The sequence below is a fragment of the Carettochelys insculpta genome, chromosome 3 (assembly GCF_033958435.1).
Source record: "Carettochelys insculpta isolate YL-2023 chromosome 3, ASM3395843v1, whole genome shotgun sequence".
In the NCBI taxonomy this organism is placed as follows: Eukaryota; Metazoa; Chordata; order Testudines; family Carettochelyidae; genus Carettochelys; species Carettochelys insculpta.
In genome coordinates, this window is record NC_134139.1 from 88,236,704 (window position 1) to 88,255,461 (window position 18,758).

At 42.8% G+C, this 18,758-nt stretch overlaps 1 protein-coding gene across 1 annotated transcript in view; it reads left to right on the top strand.

The window, feature by feature from the left end:
* Positions 1 to 2,385: 2,385 nt before the first annotated feature.
* Positions 2,386 to 18,758, top strand: part of WTAP (WT1 associated protein) — a 38,314-nt gene continuing 21,941 nt past the window's right edge. The window contains exons 1-3 of the mRNA XM_074990292.1: positions 2,386 to 2,602; positions 12,356 to 12,391; positions 12,495 to 12,550. Of these exons, the coding sequence (XP_074846393.1) occupies positions 12,362 to 12,391; positions 12,495 to 12,550 (86 nt within the window). The 5' untranslated portion in view covers positions 2,386 to 2,602; positions 12,356 to 12,361. The remainder of the gene's footprint in view (positions 2,603 to 12,355; positions 12,392 to 12,494; positions 12,551 to 18,758) is intronic.

The window sequence follows — 18,758 nt, forward strand, 5'->3', positions numbered from 1 at the left end:
TGAGGTGTCAGAGTGTGACGCCTACCCTGTGCCATGGGTAGATGAACTGATCGACCAACTGGGAGAGGCCTGATTTCTGTCCACCCTCAGTTTAACCAAGGGCTACTGGCAGATCCCTATAACCCCAGGGGCCAAAGAGAAGATGGCCTTCTTGACCCCGGACAGACTCTTCCAGTACACCCTCTTTCCCTTCAGTCTGCATGACATGCCCGCAACATTCCAAAGACTTATGGACAAGCTATTACATCCACATGCCAAGTATGAGGCTGCCTACTTAGATGATGTCATTGTCCACACTCCGGATTGGGACATGCATCTTGAGAAGGTGGAAGCTGTGAAGGACACACTGAAGAAAGCTGGCCTTACAGCGAATCCCACCAAGTGTGCGATTGGGCTAGCTGAAGCCAAATACCTTGGGTATGTTGTAGGACGGGGTGTGATAAGACCTAATTGAATAAAGTAGAGGCAATACAAAATTGGCCCCATCCTTCACGAAAGAAGCAAGTCAGAGCCTTCTTAGGGCTTGTTGGGTATTACCACAGGTTCATTCACCACTTTGCTTCCAGGACGTACCCATTGACTGACCTGACCAGAGCCCATGGCCCTGATATCGTAAAATGGACCCCAGCAGCCAAGGAAGCTTTTATAGACCTGAAAACTGCCCTCTGCAGTGACCCGTCCTCTTTGCCCCTGATTTTTAAGAAGGAATTTATCCTACAGACTGATGCCTCAAAAGTCAGGCTAGGGGCAGTATTGTTGCAGATGGGAGGGGAGGAGGAACATCCCCTTCTACACCTTAACAGAAAGCTCCTGCCACATGAGCAAAGATATGCCATCGTGGAGAGAGAATGCCTCGTGGTGAAATGGGCCATGGAGCCCCTACGCTATTACCTGCTGGGGCAGAAGTTCACCCTGGTCACCACCAATCATGCACCCCTACAGTGGATTGACCACAACAAACACAAAAACGCAAGGGTCACCAGATGGTTTCTGTCCCTGCAGCCCTTCAATTTCAAGGTGCAACATAGATCCGGGAGCCAAAATGGACAAAATGTCACACCTCCCATTTTGCACACTCCTGCTTTAAGGCCAAGAGCAGGCAATGTTTTTGAAATTTTAAAACCAGTAGAAACATTTCTTTGCAACTTACTTCCTGAATATTGTACAGACCAACTGAAACTGACCCATGTGTTAAACTCACTAAGCAACAAGTGAATAATCCACATGGTGAGAAATCACATTTTAAAAAACCAAAACCATCCTTTTAGTTTCATAAGCTGGATCGGAGCTACAAAAGTACCTTTGCTCCTCAGCATTGCATGGTGACAAGTATCAGAAGGGTGGGTGAATTAGTCTGTATCTTCAAAACCAACAAGAAGTGCTATGGCACCTTATAGAGTAACAACAGAGAGATACCAGGCTTAATCTGTACTCCAACAAAACAAAGCAGAAGAAACGTAGCACTCTAAGGATTCACAAAATGATTTATTTGGTGATGAGCTTTCGTGGGGCAGACCCACTTCCTTAGATCTGAAGAAGTGGGTCTGCCCCAAAAAAGCTCATCACCAAGTGTTATTTTGTGAGTCCTTAAAGTGCTACAATTCTGCTGCTTTGTTTTATAGACTAACAGATATTTGGAGCATAAGCTTCTGTAGCTTTGCCCACGAAAGCTTATGCTCCAAAATATCTGTTAGTTTATAAGGTGCCACAGGACTTCTTGTTGGCTTTGCTCCTCGGTGTATTCTACCTCTTTGGCAACATCAAGCCTGATCCCACAAGACCATTCGGGGGAGGGCTCTCATACGTTTAGCCCACAGTGAACTGCAATGCAGAACGGGTACACTTGTTTGGCTCTGGCGCTGGTGAGAGAGGCATAGAGCGCCTGGAACACGGTGATGCCTGTGGCTGCTCCCCGGTGGGGTGGGAGGAGGACTCTAGGCTGAGCTCCACACCGTCCTGCCACCTTGAACGGCTTGGTCTCCTTCCGCCAAAGCCCCACGCCAGCAGGTAGCTTAAGTGAGAGGCTGTATCCCTCCGCCCCTCGTCGCCCCACTCAAGGTGCGCAGAGATGCGGCCTCCTCGTGCGACGCCCGTTCAACTGTCAGGCTAACAGCCACTTAACAGGCGGCAGCTCCAGGCCAGGCACCCGCAGGCTGGAGCTGGGCGCTCAGGCAGTAGTTACGGCGCGGGCCGAAGGAAGAAGGCCGCTACCGCCGCTGCCGGAAGAGTTAGCACAGCACGTCTCGGAAGCATCGCGGATGGATCGTCCCGCCGCCGCGGCCCTTCCTCCCGGCGCTCCCTGCGCGCATGCGTGCGCGGCCGGCTCGGGCAGTCAGTGCGGGAGGCAACGGCTCCTCCCGGGGGCTGGCTGGGGGCGGGGTGTCTGCGCTCGCGTTTCCTCCGTCGGCGCCATTTTGTAGCGCAGAGAATCCGCAAATAAAGAGCGGGAGGCAGCGCGGGGTGGGGGAGGCGGCGAGCGCGGGGCCCCGGCTCTGGGCGCTGAGACCGGCGCGGAAGGCGCCGCCCTCGATGTGACGGGCCGGGCCCGGCCCCGGTAGTCAGTGCGCTGGGAGAGCGAGGCCTCCGGCGCCGCAAGCAGGAGGTGAGTGACTGAGCGGCCTCCCCCCGGCGCCGCCGCTGCCGCCTCCCTCTCCCTCTCCCTCTTCGCGCGGGACCTTACCGCTGGCGCGGGGCGCCCCGGATCCCAGTGCGTTCCCGCCGCGCTGCTCATGCGAACGGGGTCTCCGAGCCCGGCGGGCCCGGCCGCTGCCTGTAGGCGGGTGGAGCGGGAAGGGCAGAAGCACCTAGAGCCATTTTGTGTGAGGCGCTGCCGAGAGGCCGGCTGGGTGCGTGAGGCGCGGCCCCGGGGGCGCCTATTGTCCCCACCCCGCGCCTGGCAAGGCCCCGTTGGGTTGCGGCGAAAGTGGCCAGCAAGGGCCGTGGGCAGCATGTGGAGCCGCTCGGGGGCTCTGCTCTCCCTGGCAATGAGCCCTGTGCGCTTCGCTGTCAAACGGTGCGGGGGCGGCCGCCGCGTCCCGTCTGTGGCCGGTCCCAGAGGGCTGTAGGCGAGCTGCCTGATTCCCAGAGGCCTAGTGCGTGGCAGGCGGGTGCTCGGGCTGAATAGCAAAGGGCCGGCCCCGGGGGATCCTGCCATACCTCCCCGAGGGCTGATATACAGGCTAAACTTTCCCTTGGGTGTGTGGCTCCGGGAAAGCAGGAAGATGCCTCGCCCTTAAAGAAATCTTTGCAGTTCTAGGGGCTCATTTTTGTAGCCTGTGGTTTCAGGGGCATTTATACTTGGAGTGATGGCTACTGCACAAGTAATCAAGAGCCCTTCTTAATATAGTATTTGCTGCGTTAATGCCAGCAGAAATGCTAATATAGTTTGTTACTGCTGAGAGCAGAAGTGGAAGACTGGGAACTTGATACCACTGGTAGCCAGAATTAATTTTTGCTTGAAGATATGTAGTGCTTGAGTATAGTAATGAATAAATTATTCCATATATGAACACTGAATCTGTTGATTTTGGTAGAGCATATTGAAAAATATTCCTGGAAAGAATATTTTTCATTGTTCTTTTAGAAAATGACACATTATCATGCTCTTACAGAGAGTTACTAATGTTTTAGTAAACTTATTCTGTGTATGTGGTATCTTGCAGTTGACGGTGAGCTTATAAATAATTAAGCTTGTGACAGCTTATACATTGAATGAAATACGTTTCCATATGAGAAGATTATCTATATTTTTCCTTTTCTTATATTCAGAGATTATATATACACAACAAACCAATAACCATCTTAAAACAGCCAAGCAGATGGTCAGTATTCCAACAAAAAAAATTGTCTTTTGACTCTTTCATTCTGATGTGGATGTCACAGTAGTTTTGAGGAAGTTAGTGCCTCTTAAAACATTGACTACCCCCGAGTGCTGTTCTCCATCTGCTCTGTATTATTAAACCGCTAAAATTTTCATGGTTAACATTCTGGCTGTGTCTACACTAGCCCACATCTTCAAAATGGCCATACAAATGGCCATTTCAAAGATTGCTGACAAGGTGCTGAAATGCATATTCAGCGCCTCATAAGCCTGCCACCAGCCACAGCTCTTCAAAATTGCCGCCTCTGGCTGCTGCACGGCTCATCCGGACAGGGGTCCTTTTCGAAAGGACCCCACCAACTTCAAAATCCCCTTATTCTTATCAGCAGATAATGCTTTACTTATCAGCAGATAAGAATAAGGGACTTTGAAGTTGGTGGGGTCCTTTCGAAAAGGACCCCTGTCCGGATGAGCCGTGCAGCAGCCAGAGGCGGCAATTTTGAAGAGCTGTGGCTGGTGGCAGGCTAATGAGGTGCAGAATATGCATTTCAGAGACTCATTAGTAATCTTTGAAATGGCCATTTCAAAGATTTGAGCTGATGTAGACATAACCTCTGTGAAGTACTGCTGATGCAGAAAGTCTGCCATAGTTCAGTAATAGTGAGGTTTATAGAATAAATACAAAACAAAATTTAAGAGAATGTTTTTAGGTTGGAAACCCAACTCCTAAGTTAAGAAATGTTAGATTTGCAGTTGTCCACGAAACATCAATTCTATCTCACGTGCATTTGTCTTGTGCACTGATCTATATTATATATTACATGAGATAAGTAAAGGGAACATCTTTATGCCCAAGTCTTCCCAGCTTGTGGCATTTCAGACATTCATGTGTTAGAAATACTTAAAAAATTGAATGAGCTTTTTATAATGAAGAGTGGGGAGCAACCTAAGGAAAAGCCATTTACTACAATTTCCATCCTGTGGTGTAGAATAATTTGAGGTCTTCTCACGTGAAAACATCTGGAGCAGAAGTTACTAGTAAAACCAAGATGCATGAGTATTTCCATTATGGTCCCATTTTCAACTGCTTTACTCTTTTTCCAAACTTTTTTTTCTATTGGATCAAAATCTCAGAACGTGGTTTCTGCCAACAAATGGAAAGTGTCAGAAAAATTGAGGGGGAAAAATGCTTTGGCTTTTCAAAAAGAGAGGGTGTAGGTATGGGCAGGGGGTGAACGGTTCCCGTGTCTCAAAAGTTTGAATTGCTGTAGCTCCACTTTTCTGGAAAAGACCATCTTTAGGTGCAGCATTTAAGCACTTTTGCCATCGTTTTATGCATGGCTGACAATAATTGTGGGATGTACAGAGGGTCCTCGTTATAAATCCAGGTTATGTCCCTAAGTAAAGCAATTTATAACAAAATGAATTATAAAGGCCGTGTCTACACTAGCCCCAAACTTCGAAATGGCCACACAAATGGCCATTTCGAAGTTTACTAATGAAGCGCTGAAATGCATATTCAGCGCTTCATTAGCATGTGGGCAGCCGCGGCGCTTCGAAATTGATGCGGCTCGTCCCGACAGGGCTGCTTTTCAAAAGGACCCCGCCTACTTCAAAGTCCCCTTATTCCCAGGAGCAGATGGGAACAAGGGGACTTCAAAGTAGGCGAGGTCCTTTTGAAAAGGAGCCCTGTCAGGACGAGCCGTGTCAATTTTGAAGTGCTGCGGCCGCCCGCATGCTAATGAAGTGCTGAATATGCATTTCAGCGCTTCATTAGTAAACTTCAAAATGGCGATTTGCATGGCCATTTCAAAGTTTGGGGCTAGTGTAGATGTAGCCAAAGGGGAACTAATATCCATAAGGAATAATGTAATTAGCTTGAGCTACATTACCAAAACATACTTTGCATACCTGGAACTCATTAAATTTAAAAAAAAAAAAAAAAGCAATCTATAGAAATAGATAAGACAAGTATGTTTGTTCTTTCCTTGTAAATGGACTTGGTGTGCTTGATGGTGGAAGTATGGATACTGAGACAGCTCTTCCTACTTGGGGAGAGTTATGTGGAAGAGAAGGGAGATGGAACAGGGGACTCATCCACTGCCATATCTTTGTCATCCAAGATGCAACTTTCTTCATCCTCCTTGATGTCTACTGCTGCTTCCATGTCTTGAAGGCCTCAAGGTCCAGCTTCTTCTGTGACTGGTTCAGTTGTCTTTGCTTTCCTAAAGAGAGACTCCAGTGTTGTCTGCTTGCCACCACGAATTTTTGCATACAAAATCTCTCTGTCGTGACAAGCTGTTATTTGAGACATGCAACCTTGGAAGAGCAGTCAGTCAGATGATCAGAAATCTTGATTTGTGTTGACTTTCGTCAGCAAAATTAAAAATATGGCAAAGAGACTTTTCTGTAACCCTTTATCATCCTCCTTTTGGTTCATCTGTCTTTGTCCTGGCTTTCCTCTTCAAATACTTGCTTATTTAGCTCTTCCAGGCCTTCATTACTTAGGGGTTCTGAATGAGAAGCAAGCCATTCAGTATTCGTCAACATTGTTTTTTGGTAGCATCACCAATTCCTTTTGAACTGTGGTCATGTTGAAACCAACAAAGTCATTTGCTTCTTCAGGGTAGATTTTTATTTATTGGTTTGTTTGTTTTTTTTCCTTCCCCCACATACTGTTCATTTGTTGAGCATTTATTTCATCCCATGCTGCTCCAGTGTCCACCACTGCATCCATTATGTCCCTTCCCAAAAAAAAAAAAAGTTCTGCACAGTTGGTTTTCCTTCGCTGTCTGGATCCTTGATGAGTCTCCTGAACGTTCTATGTAGATATTAGGCTTTAAAGTTAGCAATCGCACCTTGATCCATTGGTTGGATCAACAACATAGTGCGTGGTGGTGAGAACTCAACTTTGATGTTGGGGCATAACAATTAATAATCTAAATTGTGCATCATTGTCTGCAAACAGAAGAATTTTGAATGTCAGATTTTGCTCTTCAGAACACTTCTTTTTTTATTTCTGGAGCAGAATAATTCTCAAGCCAGTCACAGAACATTTGCTTTATCCAAGACTTTCACTGAGACTTCCATACAAAGGGGACATGAAACTTTACATAACTTTTCATGGTGTGATTTCTCACTACAATAAATGAGCAGTGGTGTCTCCCTTGGCAATGCCACCAAGCAAGTGTGTCTGGCAGTCTTCTGAAGTCTTGAATCCTGGCATTGTTTTTTTTCATAATAGAAAAGTAGGTTTGTTTCCGCTTTTGTTTCCAGTGAAGTCCCATCTCATCAAATTAAAGACTTATTATGGATTGTCTCCTCCTTCCTGAATGATCTCTCTCAACTTTGCCTTGTATGCTTCTGCTTGCACTACATTGTCACTTGCTGCTTCACCTTGCATTTGAATGTTCTTGAACCCATAGCGTAACTGGAAAGGGTGAAACCAGCCATAGCTAGCATTAAATGCTACTTCTTTAGAAGTGCCTCCCTTCTACTGCTTTTCTTTATCCTTCAGGAATTCAGATTACCTCACTGCCTTCTTCTGAATGGCACCAAGACTTATTGGTGTGTTCTGTGTATGTAAATCATCCAACCACATAGCCAACATTGTCTCCATCGTTTCCATGTCCTTGTTGTTCTGCCAGGTGATCTTTACAGAAGAATGCTGCACCATATGCTTAGCCTTTTCCGTTATATCATTAGCATTCTTGGCAATGGTATGAACTGTTGTCAGAAGTAGGCCAAGATGGCAAGCAACATCAGTAGCCTGTTCACCGTTTCTGATGTGCTTATTACACCTATTTTCACAATGAGACTTACTAACTCATTGCCTCTTGTGAATAGCACTTAACTTTGCACCAACACTTGATTTCCTGGTCATGGTTAAAAGATTGCACAAATATATTAAGATAACGTGCATTCACAATGCATTCACTTCAAAACTTACGGAGGATTACACAAAGGATAGTGGTGACGTCACAGCACACTACAGCAGGGGTGCACAAAGTGGGCTGTGCAAAATTTTTATTGGGGTCAGGATACAGCAAAGTCCTGCTCCTTGCGGCTGCGTTGTCAATAACAGGAGTAAAAGCCGGCTCTGCAGGAGGATGTGCAGGTGAGACATGACCCGGCTGTTCTCACTCACAATGGGACATGCCCATTACATACCAGGAGACAATGTATGCCGCTGCTGCCACCCTTCAGCCCGTCACCCACCCGCTCCTGCTCCATACATGGACAAAGCCTAGCATGCAGCCTGCCCCCGCAAGTCCTCCAGCTGCCTTTGCTGGGGAGGGCGGATGCCTCCTCTGCATCCCGTCCTCCATGTCACTTGGCTGCACTCAGGTAACCTATGGTGCATCAGAGGAACTGCTGCTGCCCTGGCCCATATCTTTTCATTCCTCCTCTGCCAAGTCACATCAGTGTGTCACTGCTCGTTTCCAGGGCCATCTGGGGGGGCCCTGCCAATTGCAGGGGTGAGAAGCGGGGCAGGGTGTTTTGTTCACGCTTTCATTACAGCATTTGCCATCTGGCCACTGCAAAACTCGTCTGACCTATGTTGCTGGGTTTTGGTCCCTTGAAAAATGATGTAAGTGCATATCTGTGTGATGTAGAATGAATTTAATTTCCTTAAATAATTGACAGCATACAGGGGGAAACTACAGATATTGAGGCGACTTACAGTGGGAACCCCTTGTATGTATATTGATGCAGCCCTCTTTCATTGAATGCACATCTGAAAACTGTACATGCCCAGTGTGGTTTTCAGAATATGAAAAACTAAGTCATTGTCTCATCTAGAATGTTTTGCCATGTCTAGCCCAGGGGTCTGCAATCTGGCTCCAGTCTCTTTAAGAATTTTTTTTGTGGTTCTTGGCTCTATAATTGCAAAGTGTTTTGGTTTTTTGAAAACACTTCTGATTTATTTCTGATAAATGGTAAACATCTAAAAGCCCAAAAACAAACAACTCATCTAAATATCCAGCTTTTCAAAATCACATCACTTGCTAATGCCTCTTAACTTACTCCAGAAAGAGAAGGTTCAGGAGTGAAAGTCAGGAAGACAATGGTACAAATGCACATGCAAAATGTGAGGAAATAGAATATGCAGGGCTGTTTTTGTGCCAGTACTCTGCGATCCCGAGTACCAGCTTCTTAGCAGCCCCAGCCATGGGATTGGCTGGGGGTAGGGGATGAGGAGCCAGCTGAGTACCGACTTTTTTTTTTTTTTTTTTAAAGGACATTGAGAATATGTAAGAAGTCTGAATGTCCTGCAATAAATGTCACATTACCAATCATTGTGTGCTGTCCTTAAAACAGGAGTTACAAAAAGTATGGTTTGACCTTATTTATTAAGGACTGTCTTGGATTCACATGCATTGCAGCTCTTGAATTATTGACTTTTTTTTTAACCAAATTGGGGAAAAAATGACTGCTCTTGCTATTTTGGTTGAAGACCCTGGTATAGTCTATATGCTGGCTTTTTTTAAGTTTAAAACTATTTCTAGCAGTATTTTTAAAATCTAAATAGCTTTCTTAAGTACAGGCTTACTTGTAAAGAAGCCTGTTTAATATAATATAGGTAGTCAATTTCAAATTTGAAGACCTAAATTTTCTATAATCTTAATTGCTTCATACAAAATGTAGCATTATACAGTGCAAGTCTAGATGTGTTTTTAAAAAAAAAAAAAAAAAAAAAAGAGCTAGAGAATCAATAACTAGGCATCTGGAACCAGAATTTGATATGCTGAACCAGCTTTTCACATCAGTAGCCTTGTCTGCAGATGGAGAGAGAATATTCTTTTCATTTCAGTTTATTCAAATAGTTCAGTTTAATGGCTAGCTCACTGACACTTGATAAACCAATTTGGATTTGGCAGAAATGGTAGGGTTTTTTTTTTTTTTTTTCTCTCTCCCAATCTGTGCATAAATAATAGGGGTGAAAGGATGAGTGCTATTGGTTCTAAAATCTTGAAGGACATGGTGACCAGAAATTATCAGTTTGGTTCACTACAAGGTTTAACTTCTCTAAACTGGCATTATCAGGAACCCAGCCAGGTGCTGCTGTTGCCAGGCAAGGGGGGTCCAAACTATACATATAATGCTTCCTTTTTCTCTACAAATCCATCAGTTTTAAATGCAAAATGTGTTTTTGATAAATGTGCTGAATTTAAATAAAATTCTAAGCTTGTTTATAATTTTTTTTGCATTTTGATTTATGAATTCCTACTTAACTAGTTTGACACAACTCATAAGGCATGCATAGTAAATAGCAAACAAGAAGCATATCACTTACCACTTTCTAACATAAAACAGTAAAAAATTGATTTGAACAATGCAGGTTAAGCTATATAAATCTGTAAATGTGTGTGGGTCATATAGCTTAGTTAGCAAAAAGTGCCAGATTTATCATGAAAGCTACATGTTTTAATGGTTACTAGAAAGGGGTGGGTCAACTCCTCTTCCTTAGGAAAATAAATTAAGTACAAATGCAAAACAGATTTTAAATAAATTACTTGAATCAAGTACTCCTGCTTGTTGGTTTAAATTGTTATTAAAATCAGTGCTTTAAATCAATCCTGTCTGCTTGCATAATTAAGCACTCACAAATGAGGTAATTCCACAGGTCAAGTTAGACATGTGACCTTAATTCTGCTTCTTGGTATGTGTCATGTTATGGATTGGAACATACGTTCTTTATCAAGTGTCAAAATTAAGGTTTAACTAGAAGTGTTTAATTGGCCAAACAAGGTATTTGAACAACTAAAGAAACTCACTACAGCACGGGGGCTGGCATTGACAGAGCTGTGGCAAGGGTGGTCTGGTGGTTTGGAGGATGTCTGAACTGACCTTGTCAACTCTGGCCCTCCTCTTGACTGGGACTCCCTCCTTTTCATGAGCCTATGGATTTAGACCCACCTCTGGAACCCCCACTCGCACGTCTGATGAAGCAGGTCTTTGCCCACTAGAGCTTATGTTCCCAAAATATACATTTGTCGGTAAGGTGCCACAGGACTTCTTGTTTTTGAAGATACAGGCTACGTCTGCTACCCCCTTCATACTAGTCACCCAGGAGTGCACTGAGCCCTGCGGATGTGGGACTGTGTTCTGCGTTCTTGGCCTCTGACTGCAGGGCTCTGCAGTTATCCTGTCTGATGCCTGAGCATCCTACTCACCTTGTGCCACCTCCTCCCTCTATCAGGTTGGGTGCTGCAAATGAATGTCTCTGTCCCCTCTTCATTTCGCTTCTCTTTTCTCTTCTCTCCACCCCTCCACCCCATTTAGAATGGGTCAGCATTTTAGCCTTTTGTTGAAACTTGTGCCTTGTCAAAAACAAAAAGGGTGGGGAGTGTTTAAAGGTTGCTTAATGCTGAAGGAGCTGCAAAGAGGCTTGAGCGAAACAGAATGAGGTATGCTAGTTAAATTGAAACATTAGTTTTGTTTTAAGCGTGTGTGTATTCATAAACTACTTCCCCTGAGTTGAATTGGTGTGTCATTAGTGTCTTTTTCTTGCACATTGATTTGCAAACTGGAGTCAATAAACCTTTTAAATTATTGTCCACTTTCTAAAAATGTGTTAGCCCAGGACTACTAGATTCACTGATGTAGTTACCTTTGCAGGAGTGAACTGCTGAAGAAACAAATGTATATAAAAGATATGAAACTGTTATGTTCTGCTCTCTTCTAAACAGAAATTCTAAGTGATCCTCTAATTTGGTGGTGGTTTTTCATTGTTCTTGTGATATTTGATCCTTGCACCTTAAGTTTTGTCAATTGCCCATGTTGCAACAAGGCATACCAATGTTCTCTCATTATTTTTATGTCCATGGGCAGAATAAATTTTTGTGTGTACCAACATGTGTATCCCAGTAGGAACACAGGCTGCCCCATGAATGGCTGTGGATACTCTGCTAATCAGCGGGGCAGCACTGAATCTGTTCTGGGTGGCTGCTCAAGCATTCAGTTTACCTAGGGAACACTGGGTATGACCCTTCAGGATAGGGTGTGTTTTGGTTTAAAACATTAGTAGCAGTACACAGAATAAAGTTGCAAACTTTCACTAATAAATTGTGCATGTGAATGGAGGAAATGTGTATTAAGTGGATGAGTATTCTTTGGAGTTTATCACCAGGGTTAATAGAAGCTCATCTAAGCAATCATCTGTAATTTTGTAAGTGGCAGTGTATACATTTCCTACTACATCTGTGAAAATAAGGAAGTAAGCACTTAAAATTGAAAATGCTCTTAACAGACCAGACCATTCTTGAGCAGTAAAAATATTAATACCTGTATCAGTTTTGTCTTCAAAATAAAACGTTACTTGAAGCTGTACTTCCTCTTAGTGCTAAAGGAGTGAATACCATGATGATAGTGCCATATAATCAATCAGATTTTGTGTACATCTTTACCTGACCTCTTTATTTTTTTATTTTTTTTTTTTTAAATTATGAGAATGCAAAAATGAGTTAACTTTCTGAACTCGGTAATTGGACCAAATTAGACTCAGGTATGTTTTCTTTCCTTCTTTCTCAGTTCACGATGACAAATGAAGAACCTCTGCCAAAGAAGGTAAGCTTGATGATTTTTTTTTTTCCCCTCCCCCGGACTTTTCCTTATTTTGTTGGTGGCAGGGACAAACAAACTGTTTTTTCTGTTTTTTGTGACTTTTTAGGTTCGCCTTAGTGAAACGGACTTTAAAGTTTTGCCTAGAGAGGAACTGGTCCTAAGGTAAAGTGAGGTTTCCACTGTATAAACAAAAGCATGTTTTTAGAAATGGAACTTTTCTCAAATAGTAATAGGAAATGTGCCACTCTGTCCAAATTGCTTTTCGTAAAACATACCACATAGTATACTTTGATGATGAGCAATGGCTGAGTTTCAAAAATTATATGATGCTTGAATGTCCAACTCAAAGCATATGAAAAGGGTTTGATTTCTTATATCGCTCTTTCACCATCAGAAAAATCAGGCCTCTAAGATGTTTGAAATCACTAGTCACTTCTTAAAGCATTTGCTTGTGGATCTCTAAATACGTCCTTGCAGGTATCAGAGTTGGGGCATTAAAATCCACGATAATGCTAAATAGAAGACTAGTAATGGTGAGTGGAGAAAGTTAGGTAGCTAGAAACTTTTGTATGTAATTTAAGTTTTGTTTTTAAAACCCATTTCTGGTGATCTTGAAAGGGTTGTCAGAAAACTCATTTGAGGCCTCAATAAGGATTGAATTAATAACCCCTAGTTTACAAGCTCAGTGCTTTAACTGTTAAACTGTTGGTTGCTTCACCTCAGAAAAGACAGTGGCATTGGAAGAGGTTCAGAAAAGGACAATAAAAATGATTAGGGGCTTGGAGCGGGTGCTATATGAAGAAAGATTAAAAAGATGGACTTTTCATTTTAGCAAAAGGGAGACAAGTGTGGATATAATAGAGGTCTATACATTCATGACTATTGTGGAAAAAGTGAACAAGGAGACGTAATTTATCCCCATAACATAAGAACTCGGGGTCACCGAATGAAAGTAACGGGTAGCAGGCTTAAAACTAAAAAAAAAACAAAAAAAACAACTTTTCTTCATACTGCGCATAATAGGCATGTGGAACTCCTTGCCAGAGGATATTGAGAAGACAAGGACTCCATCTGTGTTCAAAGAATAACTAGATACATTCATGGAGGTTAGGTCCCTCAGTGGCTATTAGCCAAGATGCATAGGAATGGTGTCCCAGGCCTCTTTGTCAGAGGTTGGAAATGAATAACAGGAGAAAGATCACTTTACCTGTTCTGTTCACTTCCTCTGGGACATTGGCCTCTGTTAGAAGACAGGATACTGAGCTAAAATGGCCTTTGGTCTGACCTGGTATGGCCATTCTTCTGTAAATTGACTTTGCTATAGTAGTGAAAGGAAAGATTGCTCGCTTTGTACAGTAACTGGAGTGCTTTGAGATACGCCACTTGAGGCGTGCATGTGCTTTTGGGAGAGTTTTGGTAGCAGTGTCTCTTTGGTATGTGCTCTAGACGGCATATCAAGGAGATACAGAAGCATTTGGATCAATCAGTCACTTTTGATTCTCTTCCTTCCCCACACCAGTAAACCATTCTGTAGGATTGTAGGTAGTGGAGCAGCCCCAAGGGGACACAATACATACACTTAATTTACAAGAAGTTTACTTACCTTTTACCGTCTCTGTTGGTGCTTCACTTAGACTCCAGAGCAGCATTCCTGGAAAGAGGAGGTAGCTTCAGAACTGGATCTAAACCTGTTAGGAGTGCTGGTGCCTGGAGGAATATACCAGGACATAGTGATTGTTAGCAGTGTGACTATTACCCTAGTTGCAGTTTTGCAAGTTTCTGAGGCTGCGTTTGTGCTTACCTGGAAGGTTGATGGCTGCTACGTGATTTTTAGATACGCCAGTTGTGTATCTAAAATCGACTTAGCCACAGAAGTCAGCGGCTGCAATCTTTACAGTAGCAGATCAGTGAGAGTGCTTTTCCCATTGACCTTAACGCCTCGTGAGCTGCAAACATTATGAATTGACGTTAACCCTGGAAAAGTGCCAACTTGCACAAAAATGGCATCCCAGAAGACTGACCCTGAGGTGGATGATCTTCTGTGGCAGTGTAGATGTAGCCTCTAACTAGTACACTTTTCAACTGTGTATGTATCTCCCAGACAGTATATGAATTTTGAGTGCCCGTTTCTGTGAGGCAGTGCTTGAATCCAAGGGAGCCTGGAACAGCACACTGATGATAACCTTTGACGAGTCTCTTGATGCATGTCAAGGGAAGTGGGGAAGGAGTTTAATCAAGAGAACCCTAAAACAAAATAATTATTCCATAAAAGGAATCTATGTAAACCTAAAGGCTAAGTTACAAGCTAAACTTGAAGCAGACGTATTAAAAGTAATGAAGAGTGGTGGTTTGCTGCGTTAAGCACAGCTCTACATAACCTGCATGTGGGCATGTAATCTGGTATACATACAAGGGGCAAAAAGGCACTGCTACCAAAATTCTCAGATCAAAGATGCATGGAGTGTGTACACATCTGAAGCAGAATATTCAAGTGGAGGTTACTCAGAGAAGTCGTCATGTTCTAAAGTTGAAGAACTGCAGCGTAAATGTTGAAACCTTCTTTCAGTACCTCGAGGCATTATCTTGAAAGTTCTGATTAGCAGCACTTTTCCAGAAGATGAGCAAAATGTTTAACTGAGTCTGTTTTTAATATAGTTGTAGATTTATTTTGAAGGGCTCTTAAAATTACTCGTGGAACATATTGCATGATATGGCCTAAGCTGTGTTCATAGTGATAAAACTATGCGTGATTGGCTGTTACTCTTGCTTTGATAGGTGTTGGTCATAAATTCTGGGGGAACGATGGTACAAATCTACAGGTTAGGGTTTATAACTTTCTTGGCTAATGAAGAGATAAGTGGGAGTACAGTAAGCTATGGCTGGAGTTGAACATCAGTGCCTTTCTTTCAAGATGGAATGTGGTGTCTTTCAGGAGATTTTCTTAGTAAAATAGCTGTTGCTCAAGACAGTTATTAAACCCTGGAAATAGTGTCAGCTGTAGATGGGGCAGGTGGGGAGCAGAGTGTGTTTCACTCCTAGTAGAGTAAAATTAGATGTAAGTACTGATTTTTCTGGAAATGTCATTTAGCAGTATTAAAGCCCCTAAGATTTTTGTTTGCCATCGGAGCCTGTCAGTGATAGGCACATATTCCATTTAGGAAGAAAGAGCCCCAAAGATGGTATAGGCTCAGTCTCTGTAATCCAGAACTCTATTGTCTGGCAACATCTGCAATCTCGCATGATTTTAGTTAGCTAGACACTCACTTATCACAGGTGTAGCCTAAGAGCCCAGTAAGCAGTTAGTAATGCTGCTGGACAACGACCTCCCATAGTCCAGCAAAATCTCTCATTTGGCACCAGTCAGATCCCAGCATGCTGGATTAGAGAGGTTCATCATGCATGGAACAAGTTACTTCTGTATGGATGGCCCTCTTTTTGCATAGTTTTGTTATTCCTTCTTATTAATCAATGTGTAAAAACTAGTAGGAGACCTAGTGAAGAAATGAGGACTGTAGTGTAAGTCAACCAAGATAACTAAAGTTTCAGTCCTGGAAAACGTGTTGCTCGTTGAGAAACTGAAAGGACTTCTGTCTGTTAACCTAATTGTAGATTTCAATTATAGAATGGTGCTTTAAATGATCCAGTCCAGTGTTTCCCAATTTTATTTGTCTGTGGAACCCTTTTAAACCCAAAAGAATTTTTCAGAACCCCTAATAGTCATATATGGCTTAACCCCTCTCAGCCCCAAAGAGGCCCCCAGCCTAACCCCACCTGAGCAAACTCTGAGTTAGCTCCTCCTGTTGCTTCACCCACCATGGTGGATGAATTTACCTTAGCCTCTACTGTTCCTCTGACTCTAGTTCCGAGGGTCTGATTTCATTGGCTGCCCTATGGCAACATGAGAAACCAGTTGCAGCCTATGAAAGGCAAGGATGACACATGAATTGCTGGACCCATCTGGCTCCCCTTCCAGATAGCCATTGGCTGCCCTTGCCTCACCCCCACTGCGTATGTGCCAGCTGCTTTGCGAGTAAGGGGTTCAGAGACTTCCTGTCACCACTGAAATAATGGAACTAAATTCAGTTGGTGTAACAGCTGGATCCCTCCTGTCAGCCATTAAACCAGTTACAGTAAAATGCCTTTAATCTGGCACTTTCGGAACTGGACGGGTGCCCGATTTTCCAGGCTATTGGATGTCTCCACAACCCACATGCCCGAGTTAAAACCCCCACCCCCGTCACAGCTCTGGGGTTATTTTTGCAAGATGCCGGACCATCGGGATTTCCAGACTGTCAGAAGGTGGATTAAAGGAGTTTTATTGTAAACTTAGTTCTACTGTTTCAGCAGCAGCAGTGCAGGGAGCTGTAGAGGAGTCGGCGGAGGCAGCGTATGCAGCCACAAATGACTCCTTAGAGCCACGTGCAGCTCTGGAGTTGTAGGTTGATGACCCCTGATTGTTTTCTCATGGAACCCCATTTGGGAAACCCTGATCTAGTCTGACCTCTTGTATAACACAGGCCACAGAATTTCACCCAGGTACTCCTTTATTGAGCTCAGTAACTTATTGAAGAGAGGTTGTTTCCAGTCTTTATTTGAAGACCTATGCAGGGAGAAGATCGTGGGGGCTAAAGAGCATTTAAAGGTATTCGTATGATCCAGTGTCTGGATCAAATGAGAAATTAGGTGCAAGCTTTCTAACAGGCGTAACAAAACATCGGTGCAAGCTATCGGGCGTATAAGTCCTTGCTTTAACTCTTCAAACCGAAATGTCACATCTCCTTTTTAAAAAAAACAACCCACACGCAACTCTAGCTTCCACAACAAACTAAGCTCTGAAGGAATTATTGGATGGAATTCTATTCCTTGTGTTTATGCAGAAGATCATCAAATTGAGGGTCACAAGTTTGTGTGGGTCACAAATACATGCACAAAAGAGAAATTGCTGTAAAATACATTATTTAAATCTAGTGGTTTTTCAAAATTGTCTGCTAGATTGCAATGGAAAGGGGTGTTTGTTTTTTTTTAAAGTTTTGTAATCGTAATGCAGTGATATTTGTTCACAAAATGTTTATTTGTATTATCACCACTTTAAGGATATTTGTGCACTAGGGATTTTATCCACACAGGTTTGTCTTGACGAAAAAGTTGGCACTGAGACAACATTAGAGGGCTTGTTTTGTTGAGCTGCTGAAAAGCTGTGCTAGACAGCCCAATTAGGTAACTGTTTTTCTGCTGATCTCAATAAATTTGTAACTTAATTCAGACCCACAGGGTGGGACTTGTGGATTCTAAAGCCACCCCACAATTTGTACTTTGTCTCCCAGCACTAAAGTCCATACATTACACAGAAGTAAAGCATCTCAGCTAACTGGCAAGTCTGCTGTAAAGTCTATCTAGCATGAAAAATGATAGACAGTTTCTTTCTTTCCTTCATTGCGGTACTTAACTATTTTATATTAAAACAAATATTTGTATCAAATTGTTAAGCAATTGTTTTCAAGTGGCAAAAAGGGTAAATTCACTTTAAAGTGGTAAATTAAGTACTTTTTTAGTATTTATAAAGGGGAGGGTTTCACTCAGCCTTTTGTGGTCTGACAGGAGCTGCTAATACAAAGAGTTTTTTGAAAATTACTGGGGTATATTATTGACTTATTAGTCTTAAAATCGGTCAATCTCTCGAGTACTAGTGGGTAAGGTGCAGCATTGGGAGTCTACGTTTGTCTCCCGTTCTGCCATGTAGTGGCTGTATGAACTTGAACCTGTTTGACTATCCTGTGGGTTTTTTAGATCATAAACTTAATGGCAAGGATTATTTAATGTATATTTGTGCTGTGCTTGATAATTGGATTGTGATCTGTTGAAGCCTTTAAGTACCACAGTAATACAAATACTTACTGATTCATGAGTGCAAAATCTTCTCATTTTTCTAGCTTTGCTCTGTATTAATTGTGATACAGGTAGTAAATTTTATCAGAGACAGCTTTTTAAGCAGAAGAAAGAGATCCATTCAATAAGAACGTGTGGCATTTTTAGTCCTACTTCTGAGCAAAACTTCACTTCAAGCTGATTTCCTAGTCTTCATACCCAGGAATTTGCACAGAAAAAATGCAGTCAATTAACACCTATTAAATGTTCTGTTTATCTCAAGTTTTATGTCTTACGAAGTAGAATTTTTCTTCAGTTCTTGCATCTCATGAATTCTTTGTGGTATACAGGAAGTGCTATTATAGGAATGTATGTGTGAATATTAGTCAAAGGTAGGAGTTAAAGCACAATCAACTTCAATACAGGATTTTCACTGCTGAATACTATGCTTCCCTGCTTTTTCAGAAATTTGCTGTTCTGTAATACTTGTAGGCTGCCTTTATGG